This window comes from Ambystoma mexicanum, chromosome 13, assembly GCF_040938575.1.
Source record: "Ambystoma mexicanum isolate Mex_15411 chromosome 13, UKY_AmexF1_1, whole genome shotgun sequence".
NCBI classification, from domain to species: Eukaryota; Metazoa; Chordata; class Amphibia; order Caudata; family Ambystomatidae; genus Ambystoma; species Ambystoma mexicanum.
In genome coordinates this window covers 436,260,234-436,283,596 of record NC_090938.1, presented here as the reverse complement: position 1 = coordinate 436,283,596, position 23,363 = coordinate 436,260,234, and the positions used below count along the sequence as shown (strand labels likewise).

The 23,363-nt window shown below is 42.3% G+C and overlaps 1 protein-coding gene across 3 annotated transcripts in view; it reads right to left on the bottom strand.

Annotated features, from left to right (window-relative positions):
- LOC138521307 (sodium channel protein type 4 subunit alpha-like) overlaps positions 1 to 23,363 on the bottom strand; it is a 3,496,387-nt gene that overhangs the window by 312,047 nt on the left and 3,160,977 nt on the right. For all 3 annotated transcript variants that reach the window (XM_069634046.1, XM_069634045.1, XM_069634044.1), the window contains one exon: positions 10,135 to 10,405. In XM_069634046.1, coding sequence (XP_069490147.1) covers positions 10,135 to 10,405 — 271 coding nt within the window. The remainder of the gene's footprint in view (positions 1 to 10,134; positions 10,406 to 23,363) is intronic.

Here is a 23,363-nt window from a genome sequence, read left to right as displayed (position 1 = left end):
CTGAAGCCTTTGAGATGGTATCATGTGGGACTTCTTGTAATTGAGGGAGAAACCCAGTTTGTGGAGAGTGACAGGTGATGCTCAGATGATCCAGGGCTTGTTCAGGAGAACATGCCCTGATCAGCCAATCGTCCAGGTAGGGGTAGACGTGAATCCCACCTCTGCTGAGATTTGCTGCCACCACCGCCATCAGCTTGGTGAAAACCCTTGGGGTGGAGGTCAGTCCGAATGGCAGAACTCTATACTTGTGATGGATAGGCACATGAAAGTAAGCATCCTGAAGGTCCAATGACACCATCCAATCCTGGAGTTGGAGGGCCTGATGGATCTGAGAAAGCGTGACCATCTTGAATTTGCCCTTCCTGAGGAACTTGTTCAAGCATCTCAAGTCCAAGATGGGTCTCAATCCTCCGTCCTTTTTGGGGATTAGGAAATAAGGAGAGTACAACCCTTTGTTCCTCTCATTTACAGGTAGTGGTTCTATAGCACATTTCTCTAGCAGGCTCAACATTTCCTGCACAGGGAACAGATCTGGAACTTTGAATGAGTGAGTCCCCGGTGGATGGTCTTGAGGTCTTTTTATAAAGGGGAGGCAGTAACCCTGGGCTACTGTTTCCAATGCTCACACATCTGAAGTAATAACCTGCCTTTCTTGCAGATGCTGTGAGAGTCTGCCTCCCACCAGGGTCTTGTGGATTAGGGCATCAGAGAGGTTTTGAGGCGGCTGAAGCAGCGGCTGAGGGAAAAGTTGCTATTGCCTGGGCGGGCTTTGCACCTCTTCCTCGTCCACCACGTCCAATCTTCTTTCCCCCCTTTGACTTGCCAGTCCTCCCGCTCTTCCAAATGAGGAGTAGAAACAAAAGGACCTACCCATCCAAGATGATCCACTGGGGTGAGATGGTTGTGGCTGTCTGATAGCGGCACCAAGGGATTTGGCTGGCGCCTTCGAGATCTGCAGCTTCTCTAGACTTTCATTAGCCCTGCTGCCAAACAGCTGAGTGCCGTCAAATGGCATGTTGAGGAGCCTGGCGTGCACATCCGGTGGAAATCCTGACTTCCTCAACCAAGCAAATCTGCGTATTACTGTGCTTGCTGCCATGGCTCTGCTGATACTGTCAGCACAGTCCAGTCCTGACTGAAGAGCCTCACACCTCCTTTTCCGTCCCTGACAATATTCAGGAAGTCATCTCTTTCTTCCTCTTCGGGAATATGCTCAGCCACCATGGCTATACAGTCCCACGGGGTGAACGTAAATTTAGCTAAGGCACAAGTGGCATTTGCAGATTTAAGAGCCATGCTCCCAGCAGAAAACACTTTCCTTGCTCAAGCGTCGAAATGCTTATCATCCCTATGTGGGGGACTTGTTGGATAAGCTGCTTGTTAAGAGGTAGAAGTCGCAGCCTGAACTACCAGGCTGTCTGGCATAGGATGTTTAGACAAATAGTCAGGATCACTACTGGATGGCCTGTACTTTCAGGGGAGGTTTTTATGCACCGCTGGGCTTGCTTCAAGTGCCTCCCAGTTGGCCTTTACCCTTTTTTGCAGGGCAATATAAAAAGGGATTACCAGATCCTTCTGAGGACCCTTATCAAGGATATCCGTCAGGTCATCTTGCTAGAATGGGGGAGCAGGCCTGCCCCATCCTTGAAACTATGACCCTAGACATAGGATGTCTGTATGGGGCATCAGTGTGTTCTGCCGGGTCTGTTTTTACCAAATTCAGGTTCTGGTGAAGTGTCAATCCCACTGGCTGACTGAAGTGTTTCATACAAGTCTTTTAGCCTCAACTCTTCCGAGATCAGGGCTTCTGAGATATTTGGTGTACCATATTATAAACTAAAAGGAGGGGTATGTGTCTGAAGGGTCATGTTCTTCAACAAATGAAGACAAAGACTTGAAGAAATCCTCCTTCATGACAACGGCATTGATGTCTTCAACACACATGGCATCGATAGTTTTGACCCTGATAATGTTTTGAATCCAGTCTTCGGGGTTGATGGTGTTGATGATGAGGCCATCAATTTCGAGTATCTCGCAGTTTATAACTGGAAGCAAAGTGTGCCATAATTCTCAAAGCGTTAACTATCGCAGAAAAACTGAACTGAAGCTAATGGCCAATGTGTATGCTATATGTGCCAGTGATGCTGTTGACATTGAAACAGAGTCCCTCGAAGGACATCGAGTTGACTGCATCAACGCATGGCGACCTCTAGCAAAATGTTTTTACTGAAGCAGCTGAAGCTGGAGAAAAATATATCAAAAGATGAGCAATACATGGGAGGACCCAATCCATTTGAATGTCATATTTTACCAGACCTTCAAACTAAGTTAGATTCTCAAACCCCAAGAGGGCCTTACTTCAGTTCATCAAGTGGTTACATGTGTTAATATCCCCAAAACATATTGCGATACAAAAATATCACCATATTTGTGCAGCGATATTGACCCATGGACCCTGCGGGGGACATCCCTGCAACCCCTGCATTATTTTAAAATGTGAAATATCGTCTATGGCGAGGCAAACGCCCATATGTACGGCAATATTTTTGGTGGGGATATTTTGTAGGGATACCCATCAAGTGGAAGACAGGTACTGGTAGGAAGAGATTCCTATCCTTCTCCATCAGGACAACAACCTGTCCAGTCTTGAACGGAGCCACTCTTCCGCATCCTGCTGCAGTGGCCGAGAAGAAGAAGAATATACTTCCTCGACCTTGGTCCCACCATTTCCATTACAGTACGGTGCCAGACTTTCATCATGCAATGCAAAATCCATTTCTGAAATTATCCTAATGTGTATAACACTGATAAGGCCAACGTGGCCTTCATGCCTTTGAATCTAGATCAGATGGCACTCACATGTACCAACCCTTATGTGATGACCCCTATCCTTGAAGACTATGCCAGATTCAATTAAGCTTTTTAAGCTATGTTCAATCATCAGCATGCGCACCAATTGGTGCAAACACGTTTCTAGCGCTGAAACAGGGTACAAGTGGGCTACTATCCTTTGCCTCCCATTTCTGGATCTTGATGACAAATTGATCTGAAGATGTTTATGTCATTGAATTTTACCTGGGCCTTAGACATGACCTAAATGATGCACTAGGCCAAGTGGTCGCACCACCAGATAAGATAACCCTGATGTCTTTAGATATCCAATTAGATCCACAGCAAGGGGATAGAAAAGGAGAGTGAGAGAGGTGCTGCCAGCTCAGCCTCAATGTCTACTATGGAAACAATAGCCCACCAGGTCACGCTTAGGTACCAAGAGAGATTTCAGCAGGGTCGGAAATGACAAGGCTGGTCAGCAGATAGGGAGATGGTGGCAGCCCCAGTTGCTCCAGTCCACCCCACTTGCCTAGGATCAGTAGCCCTCAATCCCCATATATCTATAGAAGATACAATAAACACCACCACACAACCCTCATAGATTGTGGAGCTCCTGGGAAATACATAGAACAGGGATTGATCCAGCAACAAGTGATCCTGTTATTCCTCAAGGAAAGTACTAAGCCCAATCTCTCCGTAGATGGTTCCACTTTGATGTCAGGGCCTATAACACAGCACACCATTCCCTTACACATAAAATGTTCCATAAGGCAACAGGAAGAGATCTTGTTTCACGTCATTGCAGCTAGCCATTTTGAAGTGATCATTGGGATTCCCTGGTTTCGGATGCCACAATCTAGTCTAGTCATAGACTGGCAGAAAAGTGGGATTCCTAACAAAGCAGGGACATGTCCTGTGTGGGTAGTTGGGGAACATCTTCATGAAAACATTCAGGCGATGGAAGTTGGCCAGCCAACATCCACTGCAAACATGGCTTTGTTAAAAAATGTGCCTCAGGAATAGCAGGAGTACATGATATATTTAGCACCCAAGAAGCAGCAAACCTACTGCACATCACCCATTTGACTGTAGGATAAATTGATCCCAGGGCCCAGATATGCTACGGCTAGACATATGCATTTACAGAAAAGAACGCCATTTTAAAACAATACATTGACAACCTGGCTCTGGGCTTCAACAGATGTTCCACATCCCCAGCAATTACACCCCTCTTTTCAATACCCAGAAGAAATAAAAATGTAAATCAGGCCTTGTATTGACTATCAGCAGCTAAACGCCATTAAGGTCAAGAACCTATACTGCTTTCCCCTCATAAATATTCTAATGGACCAAGCAAGGCACACTCGTATTTACTTGAAACTACACCTATGGGGCCCTTACAATTTGGTCTGTGTCTATCCCGGAGATGAGTGGGAAACAGGCTTTTGCACTCATTTCAGGCATTATGAATATCTTGCGATGACTTCCATTTTGTGAAATTCCCTTGCTGCATTCCAGCGATTCCTTACTTAGGTATTTTGGAGCATCCTGGATGTGTAAACAGAGGTTTATCTGGACAACTTCCTCAACTTGTTAGCAGATAAAAAGCAGCATGACCCCCACATCAAAGTACTATTCTTCCAAGTGCAGTTTCCATATAATGCAAGTGGCATTTCTAGGCTACATCCTTTCACGGGGCGGCACTGAGATGGACCCATGCAAGATACAAGCCATAATAGACTGGCTAAGCCGCAGGAATCTCAAAGTATTCCAGGGGTTGATGGTTATTCACTTGTCATAGAGCCCTTTACCAGGCTACTCAAAAAAGGGACAATTTAGGACTTTAAGGAAGAAGCTCAGATTATCTTCCAATGGTTGAATAAACTTTTCAGTATAGTCCCTGTGCTTGATCCTGACCTAGCATTAATTGCTGAAGCATGCACTTCAGAGGTTCGCCAGAGGGACCACGAAATGGAGGGGCAGCATCCAGTGGCATACCATTCCTGCACTTTACCCAAAGCGCAACTGAACTATAGCATCTTTTAAGCAGAACTACTGTCAATGAAAGACACTTTCTTTGTATTGAGGCACCTCCAGGAAGGAGCCACCCATCCATTTAGTGTTATCACCACAGATCAACAAAATCTGGTTTTCCTGCATACGGCTGGGCAAGGAACCAACATCAGCAACTGCTTTCATCCAACAAGTACAAGGGTTTCAACTACATGGATCATCCGAGAAGGTGGTGAATGATAGAGGAACCAAGTTCAAGCCCCACTACTGAAGGAAACCCTGTAGCCGCCAGAGTGAATGGCGTAGCAAGAGAGCCAATCAAACTATGGGGCAGTAGCCTAGAATGTTGTTCAGCAGAAAACAACATTGAATGGTATCCTTCTTGCCCTTAGCATAAATGGTATATATAAACTCAATTAATCTCTACCTCTAAGATTCATCTTTTCATGTGTCCAATCCATTTTTCCCAAAGGTCATATGACTCTGAGAACAGTCTTTCCCTCAGCCACCTTCTTTGTCACACATCTGAAGGAATGTTTTTGGAAAGCTTTAACACATAGCTAGGCACCAGAAACTGCCAAAAGGTTTACAGATAAAAACAGATGACCCGCACCTGCATACAAACCACAAGATCAAGTATGTCTCAGTGAAAGCCATATGATCGTCCTGGCCTGTACAAGTCAAATGAAACCTACATAGATTTGGCTATTCAAGGTGGAAAAGGTTCTGAAGCCTGCCACAGTCTGCTTACCCTTAGACCCATGCATCTCTGCTGTAACTGTTCCAAGACTCCCCTAGGAACCATCATCACAAACCATCCCCACCACCAGCTGTCAGTCCTTGTGAAACTGTACACAATCTCTAAGTTCTTGGATTCCTGACACTACCGGGAGAGTGTCCAATATTCCATAAATTGAGAAGTTTATGGGCCAGAGGACAGGAAATGTTTGAGCCAAGGTTGGTGTGAATCTTTCATCACTTAAACCCCTTGAAAGCAGGCCCCTCATTACAGGTAATGGGGGTGGATGTCCTAGAAGGGGGGACAAACTATTCAAACCTTACCAATTGGCTCTAGAGGTGTAGCCAGTCGACTCCTCTCTAGGAAAGACTGTTTGCCACAGTAAGAAGGTACGAGTAGAAATGTAGGAGCAGGGCACAGGGGTGAGGCTCCAGGGCCTGCCCTCCCTCTCATTGTCTCCAGACAACTATGGTTTCAGGCTCAGCTAACACAGCATCGTATTTCAGGCAACAAAACAGGAGGTTAGGCAAGGATCTTGAAGTAACCTTACTCACAGAGTAAACAATCCTGCAAAACAGCATCAACGACCGGCTGCTGCAACTTATTAAATGTCGCGACCACAAGGAGACGACCACCAGGACTTATCACTTGCCACCGAAGAGAGGCCCAGGGGGCATTAAGTACTATGGGATTCTTGTTTAACTTGTTCTGATTACTTTTTATTGGGTTCTTGAACCAGCCTGAGGGGAATATTAGTTGAAGCACTCCTCCACATTGCCAACCTCACCTTCATAGCATGTGAAGGAACAAGCACTAGTATAGAAGTCAAAGGGATCCTCCTCCCCATTACACAAACAAAACTCAATAGCCATTAAGACCTGTAATTCTTTTCGTCTCCTTCACCGAGGCACGAGATATACCACATTTAAGAGCTTGCCTTTGCAGACAAGGGGTAGGAGGAACAGCATGGATGGATTCAGGTGGCCCTGGAGACTGATCTCTTATTTGCCTGCCCAATTCCTGAGTCATGGTGTCACTATGTAGGTTGTATTTGTTTTCTTACTGGGGGTGGGGGAGGGGAACCCGATGATTTGCGTATGTGCTCTCCACAATTCCTGGTAACCTCTTGCAACTTCACCTGAATACCAAGCAGATTCAGGAAGGATTCTAGCAGGCGCATTTACCACACAGAAAATGCTACAAATAGCACCACCAGAGGGGAGGTTCATAGATGAAGATGTTGCTCCGAATGGAAACTCTAGGGAAGAAAACAACTCACACACACACGATTTAAATAAAATTAGGTTTGTAAAAAGAATGAGTTCCGCAGTATGGACTAATTCTGCTCTGAAATACACACACATGTCTGGTGAAGAGAGATTAATCTTCACAGCATGATCATTGTGAATATATTCTCTTCTGTACTGTAAGTGAAATGTATCTACTCCAGGCATGTTTGTGCATGGCATAGCAGAATAGAGGGGAGAGGTATTTGATGAAAAGGGCCAACCAGGGGACATTCTGAATCACAAAGCAGCTGCTTGACACTAGGGGCCCTTCCCCAAGAGCTCTAGGAAAGATCCAAAGCGCTTAACAAGACCTAACAAGGGTACAATGGTGAACACATTATGGAGCAGATACACTACAGGGGTACATCTAGTGCCCTAAGAGAGAGTGCTGGCACATTTTGGGCACTCAGTGCACAGCATATATACAGCAGAGCCAGCCCCTTCATACATACTCATGAGCCTTGTGTGGAACCGGATTAGTAACATGCTGCTGGGAATCTGCAGGTCTGATAGGAACAGCAGGATTAACTGCACAATCTACATGAAGGTGTACCTTAAAGGGCGATTCTGGTATTATCCCTTCTGCATTACATAACGTTCATAAATAGCACATCATTTCACAACAGTGCCCAGCCCTTTTCTGTCATTTCTTTTGGTAATCTAATTTGGTATTTCAGGGTGTCACGTGATCGGGACTCTATACACCTAAAAGAGGAGAGCAAACAACTGTGTAGTGGCAGTGAGAAGCAATGCATTCGTCTATCCGAGATCATAAACATTCACAGCATGTGTTATCCCTAGCACACATTTGGTGCAATTTTTCCTTGTCACCGTTTATGTTTGAGGCACCACAAATCCCAATTACATATGCAAAAGGTTATGCAAATGTGTTTGTCAAATTTAATATGTCAATCTAATCCGAGTAAAACTAAACCCTCTCAAACCTACCAACCTTCTAACATGCCAGAATCTCACTTTAACTTGCATAAGCTTCCTTTCAAGAATAAGCCATCAATAGCTCGGTCAGGTTTCTACACTGCAATCATGGACTTACACGGTCCTACAATATAGAAAAGAACTCAAGACCCACCTCTTCAAGGCGTCTCTCCTTCTGAACCCCTAGGCCATCACGTCGCTCCTTGCGCTTCCTGACTCGCTAGACGCTGCCAATCCCTCCCCTTCCCGCCAGCCAGTACAGCTGTACCCCTCCTCTGTGCCCCTCTGTATCCTACCCCTTTTGTATCCTACCCCCACTGTATATCTGTTCTGTTGTTATCTCAGAAAAGCACACCGTTATGCATCTGTAATATTGTATACCTCTGTAAAGCATTCTGTAATGTATCTGTATTGTTGTAAACCTCCATAAAGTGCTCTGTTGCTTCTCAAAGCTAGGTCTGCGCTCAATAAATACCATAATAATAATGGAACTTGTTACAGACACTTTGCATTGGTGCAAGTACAATTAGCAGTAGGGCAAAAATGGCCCTATTTCAAATCAACATTCTAATAAACAATTTTTGCACAGGGGAAAATGTCCCGCTAGTGCTAAGACTATGGCAACTATTGCCCTGGTGCACAAATGTATTTAAAGAATATGCTTTTTGCACTAGGTCACTAACACCAGTGTTAGGTTTCTGTAATACCTCCTCATATCTTATGTTCTATCAGGCACTTCATTAAGAGATAGTTTGCGTTCACATTCTGGGTGATTTTCTGTACATTCATAATAATGTGAGGCATGACTTTTGGAACAACAGGTTTGCTACTAAGAATGTCTTCCTGGATGTCATGTTTGCTTCTTTAACACACTGTTTTTCTATAACCTAACTCCAACACATATGATGTTTTTGAGAAAAGTGGTCTTTTTACATGGGGCTAAGCCCATTTATAGTGAAACAGAGTAACTGAATGAGCAAAAGGTTTTGATTTAGAAGACAAAATGCAGCAACCAATATTGACCTAATCTCGATAGCCCTAAATGAAACAATCTTGCATGCTTCAGTCAGAGTAGATACATTGCCAGAAGCTGTTTGAATTAAAATACAATAAAATATGGACACCCCTATATGCATCATCAAGCAACTTTGCTGGAAACGCAGTTGCAGACCTGTTCTGTTGTTTATTGCCTAGGTGAACGTATGAGATAATCACTGAGTTGGGATAGCCTTTATATTAGTAGTTTATTTTGACACATCAAATGTTTACTAGCCAGTACAGCATGCAAGCAGGATTAATCAAACCAGAACCTTTTCCAATGTGACACCTTCTCCATGACTAACACATCTACACAATGTGATTTTGGGCAGATGTGGACAGAGAGAGGCTAGTAGCTGGGCTTGGTCTTTTGGATGTCGACACTACTTTACATAGGTTGCTTGTCAAGAGGGATTGCAAAGGAAGAGAGAGAGACCAAAGGTATCTTCTGGGCTTGTTCACTCACCCCCTTTGCGCGATGCTCATTAAATCAGGTGGCACTGAGTCATGAACGAGAGTGCTCCAGTCTTTCCCATACTTAAATTTAACATTGTGAAATGGTCTTCAAGTTCCACTCCTAGTGTTTGGCACCCCAGGGTTACAGGTGAATTAATACCTTCATCGCAAATTGCCTCATTTCCTAAATCATCATGATTAAGAGGACCCGAAAAGTGTAAGCAACACCCAGGCATCCAGTGGTACATTAATATCATTTCTAGGGTTGTACATTTATATGTTTTATTTGTTCCCCGACTCCTAGCGTGCATCTACTATTTTCCTCAATGCATGATGTATGTATCACTTTAATGCATAGTAGGCCTGAAACATGTACCTCTGAGCAGCTTTGTCTTCTAGCCATTGGCCACTAGACTTCAATAATTCAACTCTCTGTTTGCTTTGTGAATGACAACATTCGAAATGGCGACTTCCTGTGTCTGGAAATGATCTTTACTTTGAACGATCTTGAAAGAAATAACTTTCACTACAAAGTAGATCACTTTCTGTTCTTAGATTTATGTTAAGTGGGACGGTGGGAGGTGAAGGGTCACTGTGAGAGTCTGCTTCCTCTGGACAGTGACCCTTTGCATGTAGACAGAAATAGAAAGAGCATTAACAATTCAGAGAGATTTCACTTGGTTAGCCGTGTTTTTGTTTCTATGCTCTAGTTTAGGATTGAAGTGAAAGTTCAGAGGAGTGCCTTGATGTTGGTGGCTGCGCCGGTGTTTTGTCAATTTTTTACTTGCTTCTGGATAGTTTACTGAAAACATTAAGCATTGAAAAACTTACCTGCAATGGAGAGGATGACCACCACAAAATCAAAAATGTTCCAGCCGATGGTGAAATAGTAATGACGTAGTGCAAACATTTTCAGCAGACACTCTCCCGTGAAGACAATGATGAAAACCAAATTAATCCAGTAGAGAATCTCGATCTTTTGCTCACTTTGGTCATCTGTTTCTACCATCATGGTCACCATGTTGAGGCAAATCAGGACCATGATAACAATGTCAAACACTTGCTTTGTCACAAAATCAAAAACCAATCCTTGAAGTTTGTTCTTGAATTAAAGGATGGAGTGAGAAGTTGAAGGTAACAGAGGCACAGCACAGAAAGGAAAACCACATTTAAACAAACAGGCCACAGACAAAGATATAAAAAAGAAAAGGAAAGGGGTGTTGAGAAAGTGAGCAATAAAAGGTGTGGGTGTATCTACATGCACAGCAATGGGAATAAGCATGCTTTGTAATATGATTAACTTAAGCCCCAATAAACATTGAATCCTTGCAACTGGCATACATGAGATAAGTTCAGCCAGAATTAGAGGTTCTTGGAAATGCTTTAGTGTGTGCATACCTGCCTTTTGGTTTGTGCTATATGCGCACAACTGATTTTCAGGGGTAAATCCCTTCTTCTCAGTGCATCTATGTTGGCCAGAAGGGATAATTCGCACTTGAGGCACATTTAATACAGGCTCAATGCCCACTGTTATACACTGAGGTTATACTTTGGCACTGACAGTCAAGATGATCCATAATTTTTCTGTAGGTCTGTGTTTCAACTTGTACTAGCAAGGAAAGCCAATGGTTGTTAAGAATTTGACTGTGCAAAAGGAAGTCAAAATAGTCAATCAGAATTCTGAATTTCCATTGACTTGGATCACTGCATTTCAAATCAGTTTACATGCAGGACTTGACCGTCCGACTGACAAAGGGGATTGTCAATGTCCAACACAACTGCAAAATTAGCGACCCAGTGCTGCTTGACATGTACTAGGGCAATACAAATCAATGGCCATTTAGATTGTGACTGTCACATTGCAATCCAGCTTACCCATAAGACTTCAAAAGGATCAATCGAATTACGAATGTCCAATGAAAGCAAATAATCCGTCAGAATTCAGATTGGGCACTCTGAATCTCATTTCCAAGTATTGATTTCATGAATGTTAAACTCAGCAAATCCCACTGAGTCTCCTTTTAACATTTAGAAACTTTTCACTCATGAACTGTCTTGCTTCCCTCTTACAATTGTGGCAGATATGGCTCAGGCATTTCTCATCTTTCAACAAGTATCATTATGAGAAAAGGCAATTGAAGAACCTTTTATAGGTATCTATTATTTCATCTTTTGAAGCCTTGGAAAGAATATAAAAATTAAATTTGACATAACAGCCTCATGAGCAATCTCTTTAATCTCAGTCTATTAAAAATCCCTACCAAGAATTCTAATAATGCCTTATTTAAAGCAAGTACACCTGTCCAGAACATGATGCTCTCTTTAAGAAAAGTATAAAGCTTTTCAATATTAGTAAACATTAGCAAACATAGCACTGTAAAGAAATATGTATTGCATAGATAAAAACAGATCATAATGCACTTAGAAACAAAAGTTCAAGAAACAATACTAAAAACAACTATTGATACATTTTACTCAAACTGTCTTGCAAGGATTCGATAACCACCAGAGGGTTCTGTCCTCTGTTTAATCAGAAAAAACATCATCAACAGTTTTAAAATGTGTATCTTTTAGCAGAGATTTGATGAAAGTTGTTCTTATGAGCAAGCATAATTAAGGAGAAATTAGACCACATGCAAAGAGATTCACTCACAACATACCACACCATTGTGAGCTTCATCGGAATAGATAGAGGCACAAGGGTAGAATTTTCATGAGAGTCTAATTATCATGCAGCATTGCAAAACAGGCAAAGACTACAGTGATCGTTCACTAACTTATGCCTTCATGCAAAAACAGCAAACTATTGAAAATTAATTCTTTTGGATTTTAGGCACAAGCAAAATATTAGAAGAAAGGGGCTTTAAGAAATGGGCAATGCGGCATAATTGGAAACGCTTCCACTTTTAGCAGAATATATGTATGGCAAATTACATATGTGTCCTTAACAACGCTCGTCAGAATGGTTTGTGAGATATTCTCTCTATTGCACCAATATTTAGATAATATAGAGCTAACAGGTTTGAATTCCAACGTAGCACCGGCAGGCTTTCATTAAGAGGTCAAAAACAAGAGTTCCAAGTAGATTTGGTACCAGAAGAACAAATTACTTACCCCTCGTAATGTTTTTTTCTGATGGATGTTACACTGACAATTCCTCATCTAAGATATATTTGTATCCTGCTTGGTAGTCTCAGAACTTTTTTCAACAGCATTGGGCGCTATGTTGACTCATTGCTGATGTCCCACGATGGTTACCATTCCTGCGTTCGGACGTGATGACGATGATATTACCAATACCACGCACTGGAAATATTGCTTCAGTGCCTAGCTTTTCCCTTTCTTCTCAGCCGTCCTGAGGAATTACTAACCCGGATGGGCGTTGAAAGAGAGGAGTAAACAAACATTTGCTCACAGTCCGAGGTGTAGGTTGGGAGGGCGATGAGGGGGTAAATCACCAACCCTGCAAGCAGAAGTGATGCCCACTAAAAAGATGGTTTTCCAGGTTATGAGCCTGGGAGGATAGGAATGAAGAAGTTCAAAAGGCACACCCATTAAAAAAGTAAGTACTAAATTCAAATCGCAGGACGGAACCAGAAAAGGGACCGATGGGAATGTATTTGTCAGTCCTTTCAAGAATTGTATCACAATAAGCATCTTAAAATAAAATCCTTACTTCGGCGAACGTTTGAACATAGATACAGTCGTCCAGTATGCCTTAAAGTTAGCCCCCTGCAGCACCTAATGGGCCAGGTGCAGTAAAAAAGAAAGCACTTCAGGTGTATTGCAAGAAAAACAATCTATAACATTAGCGCTACACCAGCTACAAAACTTGTTCCAACTGCAAAAGTATAGGGCTTGTGTTGATAGCCTTCTAGCCAAAAGCAACACCTTCATAACACCTTCTGGGTGATCACAATCTTTATATCTTAGCCTCTCAGAAACCAAGCATGAAGGTTCAGTGTTATGATTTCTGGGTGAAGAGGACGGCCTCGCGCTAGTCAGAGTAGATCCACTGTATGTGGAAGAAGTAATGGAGGGCGATGGACACGTCTAGAAGGTCCAGGTAGCACATGCTCCTGGCCCAATCCAGGGCAATCAGGATAATGGATTTCCCGAACTTCCTTAACCTCTGATGACATGAGGGATGACGGGGAATGCGTATAGGAGTAGACATTTCCAGTCCACCACAAACACGTATCCCAGAGCTCCTCTATGAGGAAATTCCCTGGAGCAGAACAGGTCACACTTCCTGTTGATACTGGACGGGAACAGATACACTTGAGGGTTCCTCCAAAGAACAATGATCTCTAAAAGGGCTTCCTGAGCCAGCTCCCACTCAGTGGAGATGGTGCTCAGCCTACTGAGAGCGAACCTGTATATAATTGGAAACCTAATTGCAATCTTGAAAGCGAGCTCACTATTGTTAGCTTTCAGTAATTTCTGATAAGATATCTGTGGCTGCACGGTAATAGAGTCATTGAGGTTGCCCAATGGTTGAGGTAAATTAAAAAGATGGGTATATTACCTTAAATGTTGCGCCTGCAGATTTCTGATAGTTTTAATAATACACAGATACACACAGTGTGATTGAATCTTTTTATATTTAATTATTTATTAACATCTGATCTTTTTATTAATGTATCATGTTTGCATACCGGTCACACATTGGTTTGGTCTGTATTAATGATTTAGGCCAAAATGTTTGGAGTCACTAGTGTTCCTTCACAAAAGAGAATTGTCCATAGTATCTCTTTCCTTGAGTTTGGCCATTAGTTCAATTAGGTATGCGTTAGTGATTTGAATACAAAGTTGGAGTCCTTAATGTTGCTTCAATAGAAGGTACTCATAGTTACTTGTTCCCTCGAAGGTTATTTGTTTCCTCTAAGTTGAGTGTACATTGCTGATTTAAATCAAAGTTGGAATCCTTGGTGTTGCTTCACAGAAAGGTACTCGTAGTTACTTGTTCCCTCGAAACGTGTTTCCCCAATAGTTTTGTATTGGTTCTTCAGGAGGGTAATTAATTGTTTATTCATTAGTTTTGTTCCTTATGTTCTGATGATTATTTGCCATGTTAATTATTCCACATTGGCTAAATCGGATTCTGTTGGTTGCTGGTAAAGAAAGAATTGTAAGTTAAGTAATGATGAGTTGAAAGATATCTCTTTTTTCTGATGAGACTTGCGTGATCTGCTTGTAAATCTTAAGGGAGATAAGGTCAATAGCATGGGCTGGACAACTGAGCATGCATTAGTAGCTAATTCATATGTTGTGTAATTTTAGAGTGGTTACCAGTTAATTATTTATTTATTTATTTTGATTTATAAATAGAATAGAATATTCAGTTGATGCATGTTAAATCATTTGTTACAAAGGAGAGATTCAATGAACTGTGTTGACAATTGTTCCGAGGTTACAAAGGAACAATGATGTTGGAAATGCAGTGTAGTCTTGGTTTAGTTAAACAGCTTTGTTTTTAGTGCTTTTCTGAAAGTTGTGAGGGATTCTTCATTTCTTGAACTGAGCGGAAGCGAGTTCCCAGCTTTAGGGGCTAGTACTTCAAAGCTGGTTCCGCCAGCTTTAACTCTGTTGAAAGTTGGGACTGCGAGTCGGTGTGAACATCGGTCACGTGTTGGCCTATGAACCGATAATTATTCACACTGAACCATCAAATCAAATTAGAGAAAGGAGCGCTTACTGGTCATGTCAATTATTCCACACTGATTGGTTCATGTATCCATTTAATATTGACATTTTTTTTTGTATTTTATAAAGTGTCCATTTTGCTAGTCCTCGTTTGTTGAATTTATGCGCCCTAATTGAAAGAAATTATCATTTTACGTACATTAACTGCTAGGTACTTATTACTTTGTAATATAGGTTTTAAAAAATTGGTTCACGGAGCGGTATCAGTCTTACCTTGAATGCGAAACAATGACGTGCCGTGGTGCCGGTACAGTGTAGGTTTGCTTGTCCTTGTTATTGTTTTGACAAAATGAATAAACCCTAAAGGGGGATAACATATAACGTGCATCTTAATACTTGGTGCGGTCTGTATATGGATTTTAAATTAGGTTCATAGGGGAGCGTTTATTCTAATGTAGAACTTACCTTCAGTTTAAGGAGGAGAGCACAGAGATGCCGGTATGAGAGCCGCGATTCAAAGAATTCACTGAGGCGCCATTGTAGATCGCACTGATCGTATTTATTTAGCGCGATGACGGATACGCAGCGTGGTGACGTGCCAGTGTTTCACGACGGGTTGGCGTAAATTACGTCGACACCGCCATTTTGGATTGGGTTTGATGATAGTAGTGCCGTGTTGTGTGACTTGTATGCCGCAGATTTGCGGAGTAATAGTTGTCATTGCTGGGAAACTAGTTTATAACAGAGATGTCATCCATTGTAGAATATGTTTAACTCAATGTGTTTCACAATCTGTAAATTGTGGAGTGGAAAATTCTAGTTGCATACAAAGTAAAACATTTTTTTTGAAAAAGTGAATAAAGAAAGCATGTAGTGGTGAATGATTATTGACAGTTTGAATTGGGCACTGTGGGTGACGCTTAATCCTTGTGGGTCCTATGAGAAGAGTTTAAAGTGAAGCTGGTAATATTAATTGTTACCAGACTTGTTTCACCTTACTAAGGCTATCTAGATACAGTATAGCAATATGATAAGTGTAGATACAATTTCATGGTGTTGAATATGGAGTCAGTTATTCTGGATAGTATGGTCAGGGTCATATGTATTATTGGATAACAGAAATACAAATTCAAGTCCTTGAGAAGGGTTAAATATTTAGAGGAAATGACCCAATTTGCTGTCCGAATTTAAGCCAGAGTGGCAGCAGTCCATCAGGCAAATCCACTTGGCTTCTTGTTGTCTTAATCGTTGTTCCCAGTCACCCACTCTTGGGGGTCGGTTGACTTTTTGAATCCCAAAGAATCTTATTGTCTCAATTTTTGCTTTCGGGTGTACAGTGTGTAAGTGGTATGCCAAAGGTTTCTGAATTGTACTTCCTATATATAGTTTATGGCAAGGGCACTTAATTCCATATATTGTAAATTTGGTGTTGCAGTTGATGAAGTTTTGAATGGTAAAGTCTCTGCCATTAGGCATTTTGAATTGGCAGATGAATTGGCAGATGTTACAAGTTCCAGATTTGTAGTTGTCTTGTCATTTTTCATGATTGCATAGTTGTGGGAGACCTTGTTCTTTGTTGTGCAGATGGAAATGAGAGGGGCAAAGTATGCTCTTGAGGTTGTGTGCTCTTCTGAACGTTAGGTTCGGCGTATCCGTTAGGTGATCAAGTAGATCTTCGTCTGCTTTGAGAATATTCCAATGTTGGGAAAGAATGTTTCTAAGTTTTAGTGCTTCACTGTTGTAGGTGGTTATAAGTCTTGGTGAGGTTAGTTTTTGTTCCTGGGCAGTAATTTCATTTTGAAGCAGTTCTTGTCTTGATCTGTGTGTAGTTTTGTATCAGACTTTTTTAACTAGTTTGTTGAATCCTCTTAGTTTAAATTTGTTTTCTGCCTCTGTCACATGTTTGTCAAATTCAGATTCTTGTGTGCAATTTCTCTTGATTAGCAAACATTCTCTGAATGGAATGTTATTAATGATGTGCACTGGGTATTTGCTATTGGCATGCAAGATACTGTTACCTGCTGTTGGTTTTACATACAATGTTGTTTGAATTGTGATGTTTTCAACATAAAGCTCTAGGTCTAGAAATTGTATTTTGTTATTCAGAGCGAACCCCAATCATATTCCCACTGCTGGCTAGATGAACAGCCGACAGAGAGATTCCCTTTTGTAGTGCCCAAAACCAGAGCTGCATTGTCTCCTTACCCAGTTGTAGTGACCCTACACCTCCTCTTTTGTTGTGATAATGCATGACCACTGTGTTGTCCATCATTATCAGGGCATTCTTTCCCGGAATGGAAGGCAAAAAGGTCATCAGAGCCAGTCTGATCGCCCTCAGCTCTAAGAGGTTTAGGTGTAGTCTTGATTCTGCAGGGGACCAAAGCCGCTCATCATCAGATCACTCATGCGCACTCCTCATCCCATGAGTGAAGCATCTGTGATAACAGTTATCTCAGGCCATGGTTGCCAAAAGGTTTACCTTATCATCACGTTCTCCTCGCAGGCCCACCCCTGTAGGACCTGTGCTACCTTGCTCGGGACCTGAAGAAGGTCCGTCATCCTGGCTGCGAATTGTGGCCATTGGGATCTGAGGGCCCATTGGAAGGACCTCATCCTCAGATGGCCTTCTGGCACCAGGAAAATGCAGGGTGCCATGAGGCCCAGCAACCTCAAAAAGTCAAATGGTGGTAGATATTGGGTGTTTTAAAATCTCATTACCATCTGCAAGATATGTTGAGCCGTCTACTCGGGAGGCAAAGCCTTCCCAGAAGAGGAGTCCAGGACCACTCCAATAAATTGAAGCTTTTGAGAAGGTGTCACCTGGGACTTCTAGAAGTTGAGCGAGAAGCCCAGTTTGTAGGGGGAGTGGCAGGTGCTGTGCATATGGTCCAGAACCTCTTCAGGAGAACAAGCTCTGATCAGCCAGTCGTCTAGCTAGGAAAATATGTTAATCCCTCCCCTCCTTAGATTCACTAACACCACCACTATCAACTTGGTGAAGATCCTCAAGAGAGCTGACCCCGAAAGGCAGAACTCGAAATTGATAGTGAGAACTGCCAATGCCGAACCACAGGTACTTTTTGTGCTTGGGATGTATATGCACATGAAAGTAAGCATCCTGAAAATCGAGAGACAACATCCAGTTCTGTATCTGAAGGGCCTGGAGGATCTGCGAGAGTGATCATTTTGAATGTGTCGTTCTTGAGGAACTTGTTCAAGCGCCTCAGGTCGAAGATGAGTCGCAATCCTTGATCTTTCTTAGGAACTAGGAAATATGTGGACTATCAACCATAGTTCTGTTCCGCTCCAAATACCTTCTCTACAGCACCTTTCTCCAACAGGGTGAGAATCTCCTGTAAGAGGAGCAGATCCAGATCCTGAAGTGAGTGTTCACTTGGGGGACAATCTGGAGGCGTTTGCAGAAATGGGAGGCAGTTCCCTTGGGCTACTGTTTGTAGAACCCATGCATCAGAAGTATTTGCGCTCCATTCTTGAAGATACTGGGTCAAACTGTCTCCCACTGGGGACTTGTGAACAAAGCGCTAAGTGAGTTTTTGGGGTTGTGGATGAGGGCAAGAGGAGGGGATTGCTGCCTGGACAATCTTTCCTCCATGACCTCTTTGGGCATGTGTAAATCTTCTTTGCCCTTGCTTTTGTACATCTGACCTCTTCCCCTTTGACCAAAGGAGGAGTAATAATGAAAGGACCGCCCTCGCTAGCTCTGTGAGGTTCAGTGTTGTTGCGGCTGACAGACAGTTGCAGAGGTTTTGCTATACCCTTTGAAACCTGTAGTTTCTCTAGGCTGTCGTCCTTCTAGGGGCCATATACATTGCACCCATCAAAGGGCATATCTAGAAGCCGCGATTGGAGATCAGGGGTGAACCCTGAATTACGCAGCCATGCAAACCACCTGATTACTGAGCTAGACCCTATGCATATGCCAACGTAATCTGATGTGTCTAGTCCTGATTGAAGGGATTGACAGGAAGCCTTCTTTCCATCATTAATCAGGTTATTAAACCCTTCTGCATCTACCCTTCAGGAATGTGTTCCGCAACTTGTGTAATCACATTCCATAATGTGTAGCTATTTTTTGCCAGTGCACAATTTTGCAATGGTTGTTGATGAAAAGACCATTTTCACAAAGGGCGTTCTAACGCTTATCGTCCCTAAGTGGAGGAGTGGATACGCGGAATGGCAGCACAGGCTTCTTTGGAGGACCCTGGTCAAAAATATCTATTAAATCATCCTGAGTAATGTCTTTTTGCAGGACGACCCAAACCTAAATATTCTCTCTCCCTATTCATTACAGTCCTATATGCTGCATTTGGGTGAAAATGCAGATCTGCTGTGTCAAATTCAACTTCAGGGGTTATCTGAGCCACTGTCATCTTTCAGGCATGAGGTATACCATCTAGCTGTGCTTCTTCTGGAATCAATTCTTCTGGAACATTTGTTGTTCCAAAACCTTCATACCCAAAGGGGATGATGTCATCTTCCACCTAGAAAATTGATCCGAAAGATTAAAAGAAATCCGTTTTCAATTCGGGTTTACATTTTCAAGTCAACTCTGAGGCAAGCATCGATGTTGAATGTCCCTTCGAGGTGACTCCTCTGAGGTGGATGACCTAAGCATTTAGCTTCGATACTAACTCAGCAGTAAACGCTGTTGACACCACTCAAGTAGACATCTTGGAGGCCTACTGACTTGTGATTTTGGGCTTCGGGACGAAGCCTTATTCAATTCCCTGCCGGTTTTGGAGGATGGAGTCGGATCAACAGCCTTCTTTGGCTCTTTTGAGGGACCAGGAGGGGCTGCCTTTGAAAATACCTCCAATATTATCTCATGGAAATGTTTCTATTCAGCCACCAACATGGTATTTTTGGGAAAATGTACCTGATGTCTGTCGGACGAGGAATTCAATGATGATGAAAAACAGCGTCATTTATTACTCTTCTGTGACGATGAAGAGGAGGAGTGACGGAAATCACTCCTGGATCTCGACTCGATCTCTTCGATTGTTTGGATCGCTTTTTGGGTTTTTCCGAAGACTTCCCTCTGATTGAACTGCTACCTTCGGAGGACTTTCTTTTTGAAGGGGTGGAAGAAGGAGATTTTTAAACTGACCAAACTAGGGTGAGCTTTGATCTTCTTCCTTCAAGTCCTTACTGGTCATCGATTGGCAGCAGCCGCATTTGATGACTTCATGGTTCTCACCAAGGCACGAGAGACAATTCCTGTGCGGATCAGTGATCGACATCTTCAAATTACAGACTGTGCATCTCTTGAAGCCTGTTTTCGGCATGGACATTGTGATAAAACCACAAAAATATTCAAAAATATTACGACGTTCATCGAAGAAACTCTCTGAGACGAGTCAAACCATTCCAAGAGCGTGCTGTGCATGCAGAAAATGCAACTGAGTTAACGGGCGCAGTGCATGAGATTTATACTACCATCGACGATACCGCACAGCGCTCATTGATGGCGAAAATGTTAAGCAGGATACAAATATATCTGAGATGAGGAATCTGTGGGAGCACACAATCCATTTAAAATTGTGCTTAAACATTGAAGACACTGTGGTGAGAGTACTATAGTGATATTGTTATTATAGTAAGAAATGCTGGTTCCCAAAATTCCACCAGTGTTAGAGACAGAAAAGGCAGGCACTTTAGAAACATTCCTGGTTGTAGACTGACATTTGAAGTCAATCTAATTACTAGAACCACCAATACTTGTTGAGAGCTGTACCAATAAATGTGGACTCATCAATAGAACATGATGGAGAAGGTTATAGCTAGAAACACTGATCACTACCATGATCGCAAAACCATGATCGCGCTTGCTGCTAACCAACTGAGTCAAGACTTCCTTTTCTTGAGTCTCGAGAGATTTGACATCTCCTCATGGACACTATGCCTTATATCTTTTAGGAACCATGCATTCAGATCACTGCAAATGTGTACATTTTGTCTTAAAGAATGGCGCTAACAATAAGCAAAGAGAACTATTCATACAATGTACGAAAATAATTTGCAATTTTAAGATGGTTCTAGTATTCTTAGTCCTTACCCTTTTGCTCCCTCACAACTTATCACAGGGCCCTGCTTCTCTAGCCAGCTGTTCCAGAAACAGATCAGTTTAAATAAATGCTGCAGCTTTACATTTCCTAAATGGGCCCCTGTTATGTGTTACTCTGAATACACCTCCACTCTTCTCCTAATCTCAATATCATCAGGGTACAAATGTCACATCTCAAAGGTTTTTAAACCAAGCAGACATGTTGTGACTTACCGAATGCTGTTGCGGAAGGTTGACTGGGTGATGTGAAGGAAAGAGCAAGGAATACTGCTATAGCTCCTCCCTGACTTGCTCGTTTTCAAAGAACTAAGTGACCAGAAATCAACGATTAAAGTTGCTTTGTTGAAGCTACAAACCACAAGACTAGAATAGGAGGCAGGCTTTAATTTTATTTAGAATTAACCAATTGGGCACTTTGAAGAAGGTGCGTCCCAGATGGGGACGTCCACTTAGTTAATGTGGGTGTAGTCTATGTGAAGAACCAGACATTTTGGAAGCTCCTAAACAAATGTTTATGCAATGTCCAAAGACTGGGGATTTTTATAAGGTAGAGTTTGGTAATTTTGTAAACTTTGTAGAGTTCATCAAAAAATAATAATTTTGGAAAAGATGGATGAGTGGATAACAAATATTCTTGTGCCTGACTGTACTGAAACTACTCTGACTAGCCGGTCCGATTGCACAGCAAGTAGAGCGCTCACTTTGACATCTGTGCAGAGCCTGCTGACGCAGGTTCGAACCCCCGCAGGGCCAAACTCAGCTTTTCATCCTTCCGAGGTCGATAAATGAGCACTACACACAAGCGCTCAAATGCCTGAGGGTTTGTAGCGTTATATAAATGCTAAATTATTACTATTGCACCAGATTATGGTAATGATACATGTGTAATTGTTTTGTATTATGTTTAAAACTGATAATATTAACATGTTTGCAATAGGGAGTGTTTAATTAATAGCTTTTTGTATCTCGTAATTTTTCAAATGTTTGCAATGTGGAACCTTATCTACACATAAATAAATAAAATAAACTTGAGTCCGCAATATGAGAGGCTGGTGTTGGTTGCAGTGAGCCCCTCAAACATTATGAAGACTCTGTTGTTACAAGTATTAACAGGTGCAGTGTTAGAAAGGGTATATATACTCTTTAGATAGTGTTTGCCTTATAGACACCATAGAAAAGATGTTGAGAGGTAGTCTCTTCCCAGTCTCCTCAGAGTACAGCTTTGGCACATTGCTGACAATTGAAACTGGGTCTTTTTAAATGCCTTGTAAAAAGTACTACATAGAACGAAGTGACCACTGTGATAGGAAATATTTCTACTTGGAATGGACATGTATCTTTGTATATCCAATGCCTTTAACTATAACAATATTTTTTGATGGCCATAAAAATGCATTTACTGATGTAGAGGAATAACGTTCTTGGGTGCTAAGTATTGCATTACTTTATGGGTTTTCCTGCAGTATTGTGCCATGTACCTCAGGCGTTTTAGCCTGTATACTGAGAAATGTGCTACCAAATGAACCAGTTTCCTTCATCAAAAAACTGGTAGAGGGGAATCTCACCGTAGTCTCCCCGGCATTAAGGTTCAGTTCATGTAATACACTCTCTTGCATGGCTCAATACAAAGTCTAAGAAGAAGCAGAGGGGCCAGTTGTCCTAACAGCTCTGACTGTGCTGATGTGGTATGCAGAGGGAAACAATAGTCAGTGGTATCCCTGTTTCAGCGTCTGCACTTAGTGAACAAAGAAAGGAGCCTCTTTTATGTAAAGACAGTGAAAAAATAAATTCCTCATGCTTGCACGTGAATTTGATTGGGCAGATTCTTTCTGATTGCCAGCCAGATCCAGCCCTTGCAGACCACGACAATCTCATAATCCCTTCATGTATGGCTATGAATAAATGTGTCTGGTTCTGACAAAGTGGGTGTCCGATGGCATGTCTGTCCCCCCCTGGTGATAAGCAAGGGATGCCTGATTCATTATAGACAAACCGTCAGTGTCAAAGGCAGATACATCCACATCCTTTGTACCAACAACAGTGTAAGAAGTTAAACATGCATGAGAATTCCTGTTGGTCTTTCTGAAGGGTTACTGTTCTTGGACTTTCTTGGGCTCAACCATGATATGATATGATATGACATTTATAACGTGCCTATACACAAGTGTTTCAAGGCGCCATGAGGCAAGGGAGTGAAAACAAAGACAACGATCTTACTAGGCCTAGTGACATTGACATCGCGCAAGTTTGGGGTATAAGGGAGGGTAAAAGTGTCAGGGCAAGGGGAGTATCTGACAGGTGGCGATGGGAGGGGCACAACCTATGCCGC